Consider the following 13,130-nt stretch of genomic DNA (forward strand, 5'->3'; position numbering starts at 1 on the left):
AGGAAGCATACCTATCCATAAAATATGTCTATACCAAAGCATTGTCTATTGTAATATATGGCCGACCTGATGATACCGTGGAGGGGGTTATGGCAGCATTATTTGTACCTTTGCCCTGCTTTGTCAGTGTTTTGCATTTAATTATTTATGATCTACTAACCCAAGTATCGGTGAAGCATTTAGGTTACATGGCTCACAGGCCGATGGATCTTCTTGTTTTTGGATCCTCGTGCATAAATGATGGCGGTGTAGCAAAATCCATGCTGCTCCCCACACCCATCATTTGTGATAATGTGCTAGGAAATGTCATTAAAGATACTCGATACATCTACGCCGCTATCTGTAATGAATTATCTCTGCGGGGGGGAAATAGTGAAGGTGGGAGTGCTGCCATTTTCTTGGTGTTTTGTTACATTTTCCTGTAAATGTGAACTGGTGGTGTGGATTTTGAGGGTACGGATTCCTTCTTTTTCCCTTACACACATCCTTGCAGCCAAGTGAAGCGGCACCCGATTGAATGGAAGCCATTACAAGTGTCATCTTCCTGTAGCTCACTCTGCTGAAGCGGAACATCTCAGTGTCTTCTGCCCAATGTTAGGAAGGTCACTATTAATATTTAATGGCGCTGCCTTGGCAGCAGGCAGCTCGTAAAAGCGTGCCTGTTATCTGTTACTGTGGTGACTTCATAGCTGGAATTTCACCATTGGCTAGAAGAGCTGCCTACTCTGACAATTCAAGAAGGATTTCCGGAGTCTGGAATCAATGCCGCGTAATCTGTTTGTTAACCCTTCAAGCGCACATGCAGCAGGATCCACAAAATCATAGTGCCGACATGTGTTAAAAGCTGTTTGGTTATTGTGCGATTGCCGACAGTCTGAATCCGCAGGTAGATGAGATTGTATCGTAGGTAAAATACAGGTACGCACCAGTGGCCCGCCATCCAGAATCAAAGCTATACATTATCATTGTATGTATTGGACACACAGTTTATAAAATGCATGCGTGTAGCCATCATGTCCCCCAGTGTTGTACACAGACAGCAACCGTACATACGCAGCCCAGTATCAATACCAAAGAATGGACATAGGATATTGTTAAGTGTAAAATGATTGTGAACCGGTGGTGTATCACCTTACTTTATTCATATGTATCTTTACATATGAGTAGGGGGCCATTACAGCTCCTTGAACCTGGGATGGTTATGCAAAACATGCATTAAAATCATTGCTGCCCTGCATACGGAATTTTTTCTATAAGCACCTTATTAAAACATTTAACTTGCAGATGTATGGGGTGAAAAATGGTTAAAAACATTGCGTGGAAAGCAAAATGTGGTGCTTTGCCCCTCCATTTCCAGCCCTTTTCTTTTCAATGTAATAGCTGAATAAACGATTCTCTACTCCACAGGGCCACAGCAGTTTTGAAAGTATTTTTGCATTTACAATTAACACGGCCGTGGCTCGCTTGCAATCTGCTGTGCGAAGTTACCAAATCTTTCCAAAGTTATTTCCCAGAAGCGTCTCCCTAACAGAATATATTTCTAATCCCGCTTTTGTTTTTCAGGCATTTATAAACACGGCAAAGGAAATCTATGAAAAAATCCAAGAAGGCGTCTTCGACATTAACAATGAGGTAATGACTTTCCGTTTGTGTGCTGGGCTTTTGGGGCATGTTTGTGCGTGGGGTGTTTAGTTGTCATGTTACAGTCCTTTGTGATCTTTGCATTAGTGTAGAATAAGCTCATTTTGGGCTGTAACTGGTTAACACCATCGCTCTGACGCACACAGATCAGGCTCTGTACCTGTTTCCTCAAAATCTGTGATAACGCTGAAAGTTGCTGGTACTGCTAACGAAACTTTTATAGTTGCCAGCTGTTTCCTTGACCTTAGAAATGAAAACCAGTTGTGTGAACTGTACGCATTATGTATACTGATTAGCGTTTAAAGCTGTTTAGCAGTGAAAGAGTACGTTTATTTTTTTATTAAAAGTTTAACTGCCGCCTCAACTTTCTGGTAACGGGATACTGTACAAACTCGCCTATATGTGTGTGTGTGGGCATATATATAGATATATATATATATATATATATATATATATATATATATATATTGTAGATAGATACATGTCGGTAGATATGAATACACATAGATTTAATGGGACACTCCATATGCATGTGATGTCTATGCCCCTCTGAAACTTTAGTTTGTGTCCATTTGCAGATGCATGGGGGACACTGCCGAATACCCCCATGCATTTGTATCTTTGCCCACCATCCAGCTCCTAAGCTTTCAGAAAATGTTTGGCTCACCACCATCCAGCTTTAGGACCTTAGCTTTAGCTTAATACTTTACTATACATTCTTTAACTAGCCCAAAAAAATTAAAGCTTGACACTCAGAAATGACTTGAGTATGCATTCTTTATTGGTAGGGCTGTATGGGACTCTAGACTGTCCCTTTTAATGGTCCCTACTGTGTGTGAATGAAGACGATGCCTAGGAACTCTATCACCGAGTATAGCCAAATGAAGCCGTGGAACCCTATAAAGCTCACTAGTGTTAAGGTGTGCAAGGTCTGTGACGTGGAGTGTTTGCGACAGATCCTCTCTTTAGTAGTTGTGCCAGTACATAAGAATGACCACAGGGAGGTGGACTCGAGGCAGTTTTTCCATGTCCATGATATCTTTGGGGGTCAAGGGTTGGAGACCGTGGCAGTGCATTGTGGGAAAGCTCCGGCAGCTGCTTACACTACATGTGGCCTGTGAGTAAATGGAGGACTTAAATTTCAAGCACTAGTTGTTCCTAAAGGCAGATACTGCAAGGTCCGCCACCTGGCTCAGCCCTGACTGCTGTAGGATTTCATTCCCTTTTGTCTTGAGTTGACTGCTGTTTTTTGATCATTAACAGTTTGCAGACTGCCCAAATATATTTACCCCCGAGGCGGCTGTTCTCAGCTTAGTTTTTTTTTTTTTGTTTATCAACCCATTCCCATTATGTGTGCCAATTGTTGCCTATTTGGTGTTGCTGGGATAATAAATGAGCCTGTTATGTATGCAGCTTTCTTTCAAAGGATAGTCGTCTTGCAAGTAACCCTTATATTGCCAAAGGGGCCTCCAACATTGTGACTTTGTTTCACTAAAAAGCACTGATCCCTCATACAAACACACATACATATACACACACATATATATATATATATATATATATATATATATATATATATATATACACAGTGTATATATAAATCTATTCTTTATATTGCGCCAATAATTTACGCAGAGCTATATACGAGAGTCCAGATCATTCTGTATATGCCTCCTAAGCAATTTTATGTCATTTGTTTCTGGGCTTTATGTACCTAAGGCTATTGAGCTGTTGCTTGCCACAGTGTTACTTATTTGTCTTGTAAAGTACAGTTTCCTATTCCCCCCCCCATCCCAGGCACGCTCCTGCGCATGGTTAATCCTCCAGCTTTGGGTAGACCCCATCTTTTCTCCTTTACTACGCTAATCCGCAGCACCTCACTGTGCCCCACTTGTCGTCTTTCTGTTCTTCCCCAGCATCCTTCTTGACCCCACCCCCGGTGTCTTTGTACTCTCCCCATCTCTCCCTCCCCGGGACTCTGCTATTATCTCATGCTCTTTGTCTTCTTGATGGAGAGTGCATATGACACGCTGGGGGAGGGGAGATCATCCATTATTCTAAACCAGCAACGCGAATGTAAAAAGCTATAGAAAAGTTGGCCAGGTCTGGGTTTGTTTTGTTGTAGAAGTTCCTTGTTCTTGCGCAGCGTAATTTAGCACCTGACCGCTTCAATCTGCCTTTATGGGGCTCTGATTACAATTTGCCGCGAGAGGCAGCCGTCTGTGCTACTTGGTTGGCTTTGTGCCAAGTCTCACTCTGCCGGCCCTCAAGAAGTTGCTGCCAGCTGAGAGGGGGCAAAACCAATGGGCCATAGGGCAATGGTTTTTATTAAAGAGAAGTCAAAGAAAGCACAGAAACCGCATCAGCTGCTGTCAATACCAAACGATTGCCAGAAACCCCAAGGCTACTACAGTTGCAGAGCAACTGCCAAGCGCTATAAATCTAAGATTTACTGTGACGCAAAGTTTCCTTAAGAGCTTAATTTCTGAAAGCTACTGTATTACTCCCCCCCCCCCATAAAGCGCTGTATTCTTAGGTGAAATCCACTTGAGGGAGCGAGTGCTAAGATATAAGTGTGATCTTGATGAATGAAAGGAACCTCGCCGTGTGTGGGTTCTTGGCGGACTGCCATGTCTTTGGGGATCATAGAAATTATTGATGACACGGAACACTTGTATGCATCCACGCTCAACAGCTGATTCAACATGGAAAGAAATGCCGTCTAGAGAGAAAAAGTTTAGCGTCTGTAAGGTTTCTTGTTCTGGATTTGTTTAGGCTGCGGGAAAAGCTGGATTTTTTTTTTCTGCTTCTCCAGGACAGAGGGCGGGTTTTTCCTAGTTAACCCTTTGTGTATCTTTTACACTGTATCGCCATTGCGCCTATCTCTGTATCTTCGCCTGCTCTGTTGACCAAAATAAGGGACTGTAGAAACAGAGAAAAACTTAATTCACCCATGTTGGTGTTTTATTTAGTTATTTTATGTTCTCTTACATATTTGAGGCTCCTTTTCAATGAATGCCTTATACAGTAGTAAAATAGATGTGTTTATTTTGCCTTGGCAACATTCCTGTGAACTTCAGGAGTGGGTTGAAAAATGCAGACTTTGAAAGAAAATCATTCTAGTGCGTATTCATGGCTGTATACCAGAAATAACCATTTGTAGCACTCCATTTGATCTGAACTGCAATTGCAATCATCCTCAACTTGCGTTTGGTATGGCACAGGCCGGTTGAGGATTCCTGGCTTTGTAGTACAACAGCATGAGGACAGACCCGATGAAGGATGTGTGGCGGACTGTGAGAACTGCACTTAAAGTACATCAGATTAAATTCATGTCATGTTTATCTTCTATTGAGCGCATGTGCTGATCTAATCCCAACCAACTATGGATCTCCATGTTCTGGGTGATGTGTGTTGGCCTGATCAAATGTATAACATTGGGCTTACTCACTAGCCAAACAAAACCTGTGCTAGTCTTCTGTTCTAGGCGTTTGGTAAAATGCACTAGTGTTTTATTTAGCATCTCACCTTGATACATATTTTTGAATGTTCCAGCAAGCAGCAGAAATGAAAAGGCAATAAGAAGCCCTACCTTATGTTGGTTAAAAGTGGATATGATTATTTAAATGGTTATTTTGCTTCCCTACGGTCCACAAGGCAAAACAGGCTAATGGGCCTTATTTAAAAAAAAATAAAATTAAGTGCAAAATATGGGGCAAACACCTGCCTACCTTGGAAATTGAAAACAAAATGGTGGACAATATTGGCATCATTTTGTGAGAGGTAACAGGGCCTTACAAGTCTAGAAAAACTATTTTTAATAATAATTAAAAAAATCAGGTTAAGTGATTTTCAGGTATGAATAATTGACTTGAAAGTGTAATTTATGTATTATACCATTCTAATCTCTGTTATAGGCAAACGGGATTAAAATTGGACCACAACACTCGACACCTGGATCACCCGGGTCACATCTTGGAGGACAGCAGGCCGGAGGAGGCTGCTGTTGAACCATCTTTCCTTCCAACAAGAGCCTACTAAGGCCATTATTGTTCATAGGCCATCTTTTACCTTCTCTCTGTCCCTGCCCTACCCTTCCCATGCAGAATTTCAATGTTCACTAAAAAAAAAAAAAAAGACATATTTTGAAAATTGTATTCATACTGTATCTATTTGCTTTTTGATTTCTAGGTTTATTGATTGTGATTGTTATTAAATGTTGTCTTGGTCCCTTGACTAAAAACTGAATTGTATTAAACACTAAACGTTTTCTGAGTATTTTAATTGGTTTATGTAGGTGGAATTCTGAGCTTTTGTGGTGACCTGTTTAAAGGGACATATAAAAAATGTAAAAAAAGAAAAAAAAAAGAATGTATTTAATTTTACATATTTTTTCTCTTATTAGTCTATTTGTTTACGTAGCGTTAACCATTTTTTCAGTATCATGTTTGAAAATTCCCCAATGGTATTAAGTCAAAGGTGAGTGGCCTGGTATGAAAAATGCATTTTTGCAGGACTATGTTAAACAGAAGATGGGTTTTATGATAAGTCCTTTTGATAAAAGTTTCCGTGCTGGACTGATGATCTCAGAGGGACCACCGGACTTCATCAGTGGACCACAGCTACGTGGCATATTTTCTATCCACTTTTCCCCTACTACTACAAACGGTTAACCCATCTCACTAGATATCGAGTACACAGCTATAGTGATGAGCGAACCATTCAGCTCACTTCTGTTTGATCCTTCCTCATTGCAGTGTCTCCATGCTTGGCTAGAGTTGCTGCTACGCATGTGCACCATTTGGGGATACAGCAAGGAGTGTAGCCTAGATGCACACACAGTAGTTTATCAGTAGGGGTCATTGTAGAAAGAAAAAGAAAAAAAAAAAAAAAAGGAAACTAAAATATATTGTTTCTACAACAAGTCTGTAAATAGTAATACATGTAAAAAAGGGTGCAATTAAACCAGCGTCCTTTTAACATACCGTATTTACTCCTGTATAAAATGCTCAACTTTAATCTATATGTAAAAACGTATTTAAAGTAGTACAGGACCAAACGTGCATTTGATTGTAAGAAAAAAACCTATGTATAAAATGCATGATTAAGATGCTACAGTTCCCTAAAAACGTGTTAGTTTGCAAGGTTAACATACATAAAACTGGGAATATTTTACAGTAGACATCAAATGACTCCCTTTGGCTTCATGTAAGTGGTCAGTATTTTAATTCTACCCTACTTTGTAGTTTTGAAACTATTTTTCTTTTTTTGTGTCATGTTAAGAAAGGTTCCTTTAACATTACACTGTAAAAATGGTGAACTGACCCCATGGCATCAGGACCTAACAAAGGTGAATGTTTTAGCCACAGTTCTCTGAGTTCAGGCGCACTTATAACTCGTTCATTTTGGTTTTCACACTTTGCACAGTTATGGTGACCAGAAACCTTGCTCAGTTCTTCATGCTTCTCGAGCATTTGCTTATTACTATATATCTGGACAAGGAGAGCCAATAGTGGTAAATGTTAACCACCAATGTTATAGCATATGACATTAAATCTAGGTGGTTTGAGGGATTGTCTATCAGACCATATCATAGTTGTCAGAGACTATAGACACCCCCCCTGCTCAAATGCTCCCCACTTTATGAAGGAATCCATTGGTCAGGCTACCCTGGTAGTGTAATTACCTGCATTTTTATGACTGCTAATCAAATCTAAACTGGAGACTTTCAGGTGGGAAAGCACAAAGACTGATCATGAGGCTGCAGAATAGATGTTCTTTCACTAGGTTTGAAGACCAGCTAGTGTACTTTTTTTATTCAGATTGAGCCTTTAACTCCTTGACTCCACCATACATTATGAAGGTCCAACCCCGGAGTGCAGCTTTTGGAAGAGCTTTGCTGTCATCAAATAATTCCTATTCTTCTTGGAGAAATCTGCCAGTGTTGGTGCCAGTGTTAGTGAAGGAAGGAAACTAAAACCCCCAACTCCACCATTAGTGATTGAGCCCTTGTGTGTTTTAGCCATCGGAGTGGTGAATTTTTCAAGTAGTTTTTGAAGGTTGGATTCCATTCAAGCCTCCTAACTGGTTATCTGCCTGCCATTGTTATATTTTGCCTCTACAGCAACCACTAATCAATATAAATTTGGGTATTATACTCGAGTGAATACGGTAACTACTTATTTAATAATGTTATCATGGCCTGAGGGGTTTCTTTCATTCCTGCATCAGAAAAAAGGCTGGATCTTATTTAACTATGTATTTATCATTTACTTTCTGTATATGTAGTAATATGCTTTGGTGTATTTGCCAGACTAGAATTCGTTATACTCTTATATTCATTTTATGCTTTTTGGAGCTTACAGCTACTCAGAAAATTGCTTTAAGATTTGCTACAGTGTTGAATTTGAAGGATAACTACACTATCGGCATGTTTAACCCATTGTCACCCCTCCGTGTAGTAAAGGCCTAATGTACTTTAAACATGACAATATATTGAGTTTAGCTATTTTAATCCTTTAAGTGCCAATGACGTGAGGACATTTTGCTTGTTGGAAGGCAAGACGCATTCTTGTCTGTTGAAGTATCTTTCCTGCAAGCAATTTTGTGTATACATATGGATCCCCATTATATATATATATATATATATTTTCTTTCTCTCTGTTTACTTGTTTTGGCACAAATTCAGTTTTTCATTGAGATCTTTGTTAAGGTGGACTTCATGTGTCGATATATGATGTCATTAATGTATAAATCAATAAACACATTTTCTTAATATTGTACAATATCTCTTTACAAAGTTAATTATTTGTTCAAAGATCATAAGAATTGAAATTAATGTGCATTTGTATTGTCATGTAGTGATTACGTTTGCCCAAATTTAAGACCAAAGCTTTATCTAATGAGTAAGGTAGGTTGTAATGCTTTACCATGGATTATTTTGTGCCAAGCCCCATTGGTATGGATGAAGGTAGAATGAATTTAAAAAGCTATTTTTTATTTGTATTCTTCTTTTGTCCCTACACACATACGTTATGGATTGAAAGATCAGAAACAATTTAGTATAAACGAGATCTGCTTAGTATGTAATAATCTATTGCTTTCGCTTGTTAGTGTTGTGTGAGATGATGTCTTTTAGAGAACGCAGGATGTGTGAGTGACCTAAAAACAAGGATGAACCTAAAATTGTCAATTGACATAAATATCTGGATCAATCCGTGTCATCCTTCAAAACCTGAACTTAAGTTAAAGCATTATCATCTCCATAATAAACTAATCACATTAATATGGTAAACAATTGGTGTCCCATCTTCCTTCGCTTATTTGAAATAGGCTGATTGTATTCCTATTTCTTGTTTTCTTTCTAATTCTGCAAAGGGGACAGTGCCACGTCAGCACAGTCTCTGGCATTTTACAAGTTAGAGGCACCATATAGGCATTTTATTGCGTAATAGCTCCAGAATATCAGTATGCCTTTTACTAGTTCTAGTAACTCTGCTGTGCTAATTCACCATTTACTGAACAGATAAAACATGGTGTTCCCAACTTAATTGTTAATGTACTTTACATTGATCTGGACAGGGTGCTGGGGCAAAGGAGTGAAGAAAAGAGTAGAGAACTATCATATGATTGGCTCAGTTGGGATATTGTGAGATCCAAGTGAATACCAGTAGTGGTCTGCAGGTGAATTTAAAGATGTCGGCCCACTGATATCAGTGTGCATTTTGAAGGATCAACCACAGTGGGCTTCTTCTGCAAGAATGTATGAGTTTTATACAGTGGATATAAAAAGTCTACACACCCCTAATTAAAGCGTCAGGTTCTTGTGATTTTAAAGAATGACAATGATAAATCATGTCAGAACTTTTTCCACCTTTAATGTGACCTATAACATGAACAATTCAATTGCAAAACAAACTGAAATCTTTGAGGGGGAAAAAAAACCCCAAAACAAAACCTAACAATAACTGCGGCTGTGTTCAGGATTAAACAATCTCATTCAAACCCATGTTAAATAGAAGTCATTACACACCTGGCATCATTTCAAAGTGATTAATCACAAATAAAGTTCAGCTGTTCTAGTAGGATTTACCTGACATTTGCTTAGTTGCATCTCAGAGCAAAAGCCATGATCCGCAGAAAGCTTCCAAAGCATCAGAGGGATCTCATTGTTGAAAGATATCAGTCAGGAGAAGGGAACAAAATAATTTCCAAAGCATTAGATATACCATGGAACACAGTGAAGACAGTCATCATCAAGTGGAGACAATATGGCACAACAGAGACATTACCAAGACGTCCCTCCAAAATTGATGAAAAGATGAGAAGAAAACTGGTCAGGAAGGCTTATAAGAGGCCTACTGGAGCATCAAAGGAACTGCAGGAATTTCTGGCCAGTACTAGCTGGGTGCTACATGTGACAACAGTCTCCTGTATTCTTCATATGAATGGGGTAGGGTGGTAAGACGGAAGCCTTTTCTTACAAACAAAAACATCCCCCAAAAGCACATGGGAAAATGTGTTATGTTCTGATGAAACCAAGGTTGAACTTTTTGGCCATAATTCTAAAAGATACATTTGGCGCAAAAACAACACTGCACATCACCCAAAGAACACCATACCCACAGTGAAGCATGGTGGTGGCAGCATCATGCTTTTGGGCTGTTTTTCTTCAGCTGGAACCGGGGCCTTAGTCAGGGTGGAGGGAATTATGAACAGTTCCAAATACCAGGCAATTTTGGCACAAAACCTTCAGGTGTCTGTTAGGAAGATGAAGACAAAGTTCACCTTTCAGCACGACAACGACCCAAAGCACACATCCAAATCCACAAAAGCATGGCCTCACCAGAAGAAGATTATGTTTTGGAATGGCCCAGCCCAGACCTGAATCCAATTGAACATCTGTGGGGTGATCTGAAGAGGGCTGTTCACAATCCTCACGATCTGACAGATTTGGAGCGCTTTTGCAAAGAAGAGTGGGGATATATTGCCACGTCAAGATGTGCCATGCTAATAGACTCCTACCCAAAAAACCTGATTGCTAAAATAAAATCAAAAGGTGCTTCAACAAAGAACTAGTTTAAGGGTGTGCACACTTACGCAACCAAGTTATTGTGAGGCTTTTTTTATTCCCCCCCCCTCAAAGATTTCAGTTTGTTTGGCAATTGAATTGTTGACGTTATAGGTCATTAAAGGTGGGAAAAGTTCTGACATGATTTATCTTTGTCTCATTCTTTAAAATCACAAGAACCTGGCATTTTAACAGGGGTGTGTAGACTTTTTACATCCAGTACAGACGGCTCTTTAGCAAGCTTACAATATACGCAATTCGTTATTGTGTGTGGTTAGGTTGCTGACAGCAACAGAGCAGTGAGTTCCTGCATTTGGCATTCATTTTTCTCCATTTACTACAATAATGTCAATAAATGTTCATCGACAGCTAAGGCATATAATGGGTTTTCGAGCAATGCTGTAGTGTGCTGCAGTCCAGCAGTAATTCATTCCATGTTAGCATGTCAGTGGTATCTCATACGTGGTGGGGCTGGTTTGCGTACATCATGCCATGCTAAACAAAGATAAACAGTGAGTTCTTCTATGCAGGAATGCCGTTTGTAGTCGCCCATTGCTTGAAAACTCTTGTGTGCAGTAATCTTCAATGATCTTATTTCAGTTTGATATGTTACACTGGGCCTGTATAGTAAATATATCAAGATATCTTGCATCTTGTTGCCTAACATTTGACATCATGTCATCTTGTTCCCCCCAGGACATGTTCCCCAATAACATACCAAAAAGGCGTAGTAATGTCTATGCACACAACTCCACCACACGCAGCATACAGAAGCAGCCACCCCGGGATATTAAACACTCAGTCCCTGATGATCCAAAAATTGGGTGCTATGGTTGCCATATCTGGCATTTTTCCTGGTCATATTTTTTTACATGTTTATGACCATTACCCAAATGTTATAATGGGCTAATACTCGAAGGTTTTCTCCCATGTCCGTATTGGTGAACAGTGCATTATGAAGAACTAACTTGACCTTTCTTTCAGGAGAAACTTGTCTAGAGTTTCTATGTTTATCCCACAAGCTTTGTCCCATTACTAGAGGGGAAAAAGGGGAATGATTTCATGGGAGGCTTGATACTTACCTAGAAGCATAGCAATAAATCTTGGTCACGGTACCATACAGGCAAATAATCTGGTAATATTGGTACCATTCCTAAATTCATGATAATTTGTGGTTTACAAAACACCAAACCATTGGGCCGGCCTTGCCAGCAGATAAAATAGAAAGTAAGAGGGCCTGTCGGGCACCACCCCACCAACAGCCAATCCATGCCAGTTCAGACTTATAATTACAAGCAGCATTAGAAACATCATTATTTGAGCAGCATACAAAGTGGAACAGTACCTGTAAATCAACCGACAGAAGTGTCCCTGAAACTAATTCCAGAAAAGAATCAACATTCACCGGCAGTTAATTATACTCTTAATGTGATCAGGAATCACATCCATACTTAATCCGAGAAGGATCGGTCGCTGGCATTGCTCCCACATTCGCATTGCCTTTTTACAAGGTTTCTACTGTAATCCGTCCAGTCCTTCGCAGAAGCCGCTCTCACGTTGAAGTGATTGGGGACTAAGGTGTGATCAATGTCACTTTCATGGAAATTGGAATGCGGGAGGCATGGGAGCCATGTGCATCTGTTTTGCGCAGGCAGAAACCAGGCTGTCAGTGTGATAACAGCAGTAATCAAACCAAGTGGAGCCTGTGGAATTCCAGACTTCATGCCCAATTTCCATTGCAAAGGTAAGATTATTCAACGGCAAATTAAACTAAATTGTGTTTATGGCACTTTGTGACAGTGTGCAGTTCTGCATAGCACAATACAAAACGGCTGAGTGACAGGAGAAAGACTCCCTGACAGTGTTCTGGGTAAGAGTGACTTGTAAAAATGCAAACATTAGTGTTATTATCTGCTTTTAGCAGCAAAATCAGGCTATTTTTTCTGACATTTTAGACAAGAAAGGATTCCGGAAGCGTACTCCATATTAACCTATAATAAATGGCATTTTAAGGACTTATCAATAGATATTTGAGAGATTGTTAGTGACAAAAAGTCAATCTAAAGAAAGCATTTCTAATTGTAAAGTAAATTTATGTATTTATTTTTAAGAAAAGGTACACAAATCCGTTTAGATGTAAATCATGCTGGGATCCAACTCAAATATACTCTAATACAAATCTTATGTTTTGCAATTTGATTATTGCCTGAATTGATTGTATTCATCACTATACTTTTTTAGGGTTTGTTTCTTGCTTGTATGTGCTGGTGCCCCAACTCAATAGAAACAGGAAGGAGTAGCAATTAGATTCCTTTCCAGGGTACAATATTCTTTCTCGGTTTATATAATTTATAGTTTCTTGTTTCAAGTCAATAAAAAATAGTTTAGGTTTGTTATGCATTGTATCTTGATCATCAAA

At 39.5% G+C, this 13,130-nt stretch overlaps 1 protein-coding gene across 1 annotated transcript in view; it reads left to right on the plus strand.

The window, feature by feature from the left end:
- The window catches only part of RAB2A (RAB2A, member RAS oncogene family), a 39,527-nt gene extending 33,616 nt beyond the window's left edge, over window positions 1–5,911 (plus strand). Inside the window, exons 7-8 of the mRNA XM_053466884.1 lie at window positions 1,564–1,632; window positions 5,559–5,911. Coding sequence (XP_053322859.1) covers window positions 1,564–1,632; window positions 5,559–5,651 — 162 coding nt within the window. The 3' untranslated portion in view covers window positions 5,652–5,911. The remainder of the gene's footprint in view (window positions 1–1,563; window positions 1,633–5,558) is intronic.
- The last annotated feature ends 7,219 nt before the right edge of the window (window positions 5,912–13,130 follow it).

Source organism: Spea bombifrons, chromosome 5, assembly GCF_027358695.1.
Source record: "Spea bombifrons isolate aSpeBom1 chromosome 5, aSpeBom1.2.pri, whole genome shotgun sequence".
Lineage (NCBI taxonomy): Eukaryota > Metazoa > Chordata > Amphibia > Anura > Pelobatidae > Spea > Spea bombifrons.